This window comes from Cryptomeria japonica, chromosome 10 (assembly GCF_030272615.1).
Source record: "Cryptomeria japonica chromosome 10, Sugi_1.0, whole genome shotgun sequence".
Lineage (NCBI taxonomy): Eukaryota > Viridiplantae > Streptophyta > Pinopsida > Cupressales > Cupressaceae > Cryptomeria > Cryptomeria japonica.
Window position 1 is genome coordinate 831,471,302 of NC_081414.1, and position 5,810 is coordinate 831,477,111.

Consider the following 5,810-nt stretch of genomic DNA (forward strand, 5'->3'; position numbering starts at 1 on the left):
CCTGTCAGTCTGGTGATCGAACTGAGAATTCAAAGATTTAATATGTACTTAAAGGTACCTATGTTCCGAATTTGAGGACCCACGGAGGTCGTTTGATATTTTTGAGAAAGGCGTCATGTGTTGCCAGGACATTGACTTCATCAGGTCCGCAGTGTCGACAAAGCCAGTTGGGCATTTTCGGAAATTAATACCTCTTCACTTGGGAATCATCCTGAAAAACCATTTGGTACAATTCATCCTTGTATATCAGAGTACACGCCTGTCAGATGGCGAGCTCCAGAAAGGTGTTTTGACAGGTTTGAAAATTACGTCATCGCGATTAAATGCAAAAATTGTGGCGCAATTGCCTAAAGGATGTAAAATGCAATTTTATGATCCGAAAATGATGCCGACCATTTCTAGAGGTATGTTTGAGGTCTGTGAAGCATTCCAGGGGTCAGTGGCATGAAAACGAAAAGTTTTTTGGTCGGACTCACCTCGGGTCCGACCTGGCTCGACTGCAATTCGCCAGTGGGATGGTGAGAGGTGACTTCAATTTATTTGTCATTAATGGATTGATGGTGCGTATCTTGCATTCCAGTTTTAAACCGAAAAAAAATTCAGAGAGATATCAAATTTACCAATGTATCACTGTGTCTGATTTTGGGAGCAATAAAGTTGGGATTGCTGAAGTAGTTTGAAGGAATGATATGGCACTATCACTCAAGTTTTCTTTCTAAATATGATATGCATTGTTTTGGGAGCGAGGCGCAACTTGAAAATGGGTCAAGTGTCCGCCCCAACAAAGATGCAATGGTCATAATGCTGCAAAGCTCAAACTTCATGGCTAGTTGTTTTCAGTCTCATGCCATACGTGATAGCCCTTCATTGCTAAAAGAGAAGATGATAAAAGTTCATGGAAGAGGAATACGTCATCTATGTCAAACTCTATATGAGTTTAAGGAAGACATGGTTCCATCTCTAAGGCTTTTGGATGTGTGATGTATGTCCAACCTCCCAGAAAATGTTATCTATGGAGGACTGAAACCCCAATCTCCCTAGGAGAAGCTAGTACTAAAAAGGAAATTAATCTCAAAACCCGCTTATTGGAAATGGGGTATGCTGGAGAGGAAGTTTCTTTGGCTATTAAAAGATATGGTGTAGATATTCCAATTGATATCTTGATTGATTCAATTGATGCTGTTAGACATAGTGAGGCTCCAAGCGATGGAGATATGGGAGATCCATATAATAGCCTTACTTTCAAGAAGAAGGGATTGAATGAAAGCTTAAAGAATACGCGGCAAATCAAATTTCCTAAAAGAAAGCATATAGATTTGGAAGAAGATTTCTATGAAACCAATCGGAGGGTAAAGCTCAAAGGAAGTATGTCTTCCGGATTGGTTGGATTTGGGGTTCCCGGTCACCACGTGGATAGATGCCGGAAGCTAAAAGATTTTTCGCAAGGCCTGCCCTATTTCTACTTTGAGAACGTTTACATTACACCGAAGGGTGTCTGGGAAGAAATCTCCAGATTTTTCCACAATATTGAACCCGAATTTGTGGATTCGAAGTTCTTTTCAATTTCTAGTAGAAAGCGTGGGTACGTGCACAACATGCCTATCGACAACCGCGTTCAGCTTTATCCATTGCCACCGATGACAATCAAAGAGGCGTTTCCTGAAAAACAAAAGTTTTGGCCATCATGGGATGAGAGAACTAAACTTAACTGCATAAATACAGTGGCAGCAAGTGCTCCGTTATGTCTTAGACTTAGGGATATTGTCAACCTTTGTAATGGACAACCCACCCCTGAAGAGCGGGATATGGTACTTTTACAATGTAAAAAGTGGAACTTGGTATGGGCCAATCCAGATCAGCTGGCTCCGCTGGAACCTCATGAAATGGAGCTTGTGTTAGGATATGATAAGGACCACACACGTGTCTGTGGTAGGACAGAGCGTATACGATCCCTTGGAAATGCTTTTCAGGTAGAAACTGTAGGATACCATCTTTCTGTTTTGAAGCCTCTTTATCCAAAGGGGATCAAGGTCCTTTCTCTCTTCTCTGGAATTGGGGGTGCAGAAGTTGCTTTGCATTGTTTGGGTATACCACTCAATTATGTTGTATCTACAGAAATTTGCAAAGTAAACAGACTTATCCTCAGAAGCTGGTGGGAAAAAACACATCAAAAGGGTAAATTGATTGAGGTGGGGGATGTGAAGAATCTGACAAAAGAAAGACTTGATGAAATGATTAATTCAATTGGAGGTTTTGATCTCATAATAGGGGGAAGCCCCTGTAATAATCTGACAGGCAGCAACAGGTGCACAAGGCATGGGCTAGCTGGAGAGCAATCTTCTCTTTTCTATGAATTTCCAAGGATTGTGAAGTACGTAAGGGGTACAATGCGTTCGAAGCTGGCTTGACACAGTAATATCATTATCAAAGATGCAACAGATTCTTACAATTTTGTCGTACAGCGACCCTCTGCAGTCACTCAGAGAATTCTTAAAGGTAAAGCTCCAGGCTTAATCGCTTTGTCCCACATGCGCTGGGAGGTAGTGCTTTTTAGTGTTTATATGCTAATCCACACAATACTATAATGTCTAAGACACAAAGGCTTTTGACACAAGGTGCCCATGGGCACCCAAGGTGGGCCCACGCACGAGCACGTTTCTCGAGGCGATGGAAGAGTTGACTGGATGAAGACCAAGTGGACCCCATGCAGGCATGCTTCCCGAGGCAAAGATACAAAATTTTGCAGACGAAGGCCGGGTTAACGAGCGAGCAAGTTAGAGAGAGATCAACAGCTCGCGCTATTTCGCGAAGGAAGATGCACGAAGTTTAAACCCCGTGAAATAGCGAGAGTGAACGAGAGTCGTCCACGTGGCACGTAGGTGGCAGGTACAGTCAGCAGTCCAACAGGCGGGTCCCGGTGAGGTGGCACGTAGGTGGCGGTCCAGTGGCAATGACGTGGCGGTCTAGAGGCAGTGACGTGGCCGACAAGTGGCGAAAGATGAGGTGTCATCCTAGGTGGCGCCCAGTAGACCCCATCAGCCAATCAGACCCCGCTACGTGGCAAGACGTCAGAGCACATTTGGAGGTGGAAAATTTAAAATTAAAATTGTTTATTATATAGTTTAGACTATATTAATAAATGAAAAATTTAAATGTTTGAGCATATTGGAGAATTAATTCGCCCAGGATTCAATTTTTGGCCAAGATATAAAGTGTTATATATTTTCGGAAAGCTCTCGGAGCGAGGAATCCTATTATGAAGTTAATTTGGACAAATGTGGGATATTTTAGAAGAAGTTTCCATGGGAACAAAATTCAGTTAGAGAGGAGACACTTGGCAATTCAGTTGCAGATTTGTTTTTCTTCCCTCAACTTTTTATTCCGATTTCTTCTCAGTTGTAAGGGTTCCAGAATTCTGTGAGGAAGTGCTCCAGTTTTCATGGCTTCCATTTTCTAAAATTCTTGACCCAAACTTGTAAAGTTCTATGGATCTATTCAGGGTATAGAGGCTACATTGCAGGATGACAGATTGTTTTCTAGTTGCAGGTCTTACTTGTGTCAGGCATGAGTAAATTTCCCATGATATTGTCTCTGTGATATGTTTTTTCATTATTATGAATTCAATCCTCAAGGAGGATGAAATTTGTCATCTCAAGGAGATTGTGTGACTGTTGTAGGTATCCTTCAAGGAAGGTTTCAAATTCTATAGTCAGTCATAAATGATGAAATATATTTCCAGATCTGATAAAATTGTGAATGAATCAAATAGTGCATTAATATGAGGTATTGATGCATGAATATCTTGTTTAAGGAAAATAAGCCTGCATCTATGATTCATATTTGTAGTTATGTCTGTGACTCTGTTGCCCAATGAACAAGGCACTGGTCTTGCAAGTTTGGGGATGTTTTCAGATATACATTTTAAAAGATAAATTTATTTTCCCTTCATGTTTAGGGGTGTTTGTGTTCCATTCTTTCCAAGCTCTATTTCATCCTATTGTTTATACAGATCTAGCCAATCTGTAATGTTTCCTAACCTATTGAGCTTGTGAAATGATCTATCTGCTTAATGTTGATGCAGTTACGTGTCTGTAATTGTTGTATTCAGTGCATCAAGAGGGTGTCCCCCCCTAGGTCTAGCAGAACCTGAAGTGCAGGAGGATCAATTAGGATCCTATGTTATGTTGTCCAAGCCCTGATGTGTTTTGTAGACTGAAATTGGCCATTTCATAGAAAGATTTGCAGGTGTTCTTGGATTATCACTTTTGGTGAACAACAGAATCTTCGAATGGACTAGAGTCTGCCTTGTAAGGATTGAAGTTGACTGATATTTCTTGGTGGTTGCATTTCCAAGATAACTTTTACTTTCGCTGGGTCAGCTTCAATTCCTCTTTTGGATACAATGAATCCTAGGAGCTTCCCAGAGGTTACTCCAAAGACACATTTCTTAGGGTTTAATCTTACTTTGTATTTTTCCAATCGATCAAAGGCAACTGAAAGTATGTCCAAATGTGTGTTTCTGTCTATTGATTTGACCAAGAGGTCGTCAACATAATCTTCCACTGTTACATGCATGAGATCATGAAAGATAGTAGTCATGGCTCTTTGATATGTAGCACCTGCATTCTTTAGCCCGAAAGGCATGACATTCTAGCAGAAAGTTCCCCATGGACAAGTAAATGATGTTTTGTGTTGATCCTCAGGTGCGATCCTTATCTGATTATAGCCAGAGAATCCATCCATTAATGATAGCATTTCATGACCTGCCGTGAGATCAACAATTAAGTCAATATTTGGTAATGGGAAGTCATCCTTTGGATAAGCTTTGTTGATGTCTCTGAAATCTATACATATTCTAATGTTGCGATCTGGTTTACTGACAGGTACCAATTGGAGATCCATTCGGGATAATCAATTGGGCGTATGAATCCGACATCCAATAACTTCTCAAGTTCTGCTTTGACTAGTAATGCCACTTGTGGATGCATTTTTCTTAATTTCTGTTTCACTGGTTTTGCCCCCGGTTTGACTGTCAAATGATGCATTACCAAATCTGGATCCAATCCAGGCATATCAGCGTATGACTAGGTGAAGTTGATTTGTCGTTCTTTGAAGAAACTTATGAATTTTGACCTTCCGGACTCTATCAGTGATTGAGCTAGGAATATGTTGTGTGGAACCTCTTCTGTACCAATGTTTGTTTTGATAGTCTCCTCTACCAACATGGATGACTTTTCTTCATATGATGCTGGGAGAATGTCGAGCCTTCCATCTTTGGGTGCCTCAGAGAGGTTTTCACCCTTAGATACGTCCTTTCTTTTTACTTTTTTGGAGTCAGATAGCGCCACAATGTGGTTTTCACCATAAGACCCTTGATTTGTTCTTATTTTCACATTTTTGCGACTGGAAGGTCCGACACCCTCACCAAAATATGCCACGCTATTGAGTTCTATGGTGTATCCTGCTTTATGGTCTCCAGGGGGAAGATCATCTCGTATGCCTAAATAGTCAATAAAAGCTTCATCATTTTGGAATGTATCCAACTGTGTAGGTCCTTCATGATCTCAGTCAATGAGTTGGTGGTGAATAAGGGGAAGGTCGTTAATGTCTTTGAAGTTAGCGGGGCTAAGAGTGAAGATGTGGTTATATTCGGGTATGTCAAGGTAATTATCGAGGTCATCGATGGCACTCTCCTCATCAGTCTCAATTACGAGCGAATCCAAATTATCGTCACTAGTAGCGCGTTTCGGAACAGGTGTTCTCATCCTATGTGATTTCAACCTAGAACCTTGAGACAAGGATTGTGTAGA

The 5,810-nt window shown here is 41.1% G+C and overlaps 1 protein-coding gene across 1 annotated transcript; it reads left to right on the forward strand.

The window, feature by feature from the left end:
• Positions 1 to 1,091: 1,091 nt before the first annotated feature.
• On the forward strand, positions 1,092 to 2,423 carry LOC131859319 (DNA (cytosine-5)-methyltransferase DRM2-like). The gene has a single exon (XM_059212922.1). The coding sequence runs from the start codon at positions 1,092 to 1,094 to the stop codon at positions 2,406 to 2,408; it is 1,317 nt and encodes a 438-aa protein (XP_059068905.1). The 3' UTR covers positions 2,409 to 2,423.
• Positions 2,424 to 5,810: the final 3,387 nt, after the last annotated feature.

Bases quoted from the DNA above. Each gene is read 5' to 3' on its own strand.
- LOC131859319 (XM_059212922.1), top strand. From the start codon at position 1,092: ATGGGGTATGCTGGAGAGGAAGTTTCTTTGGCTATTAAAAGATATGGT.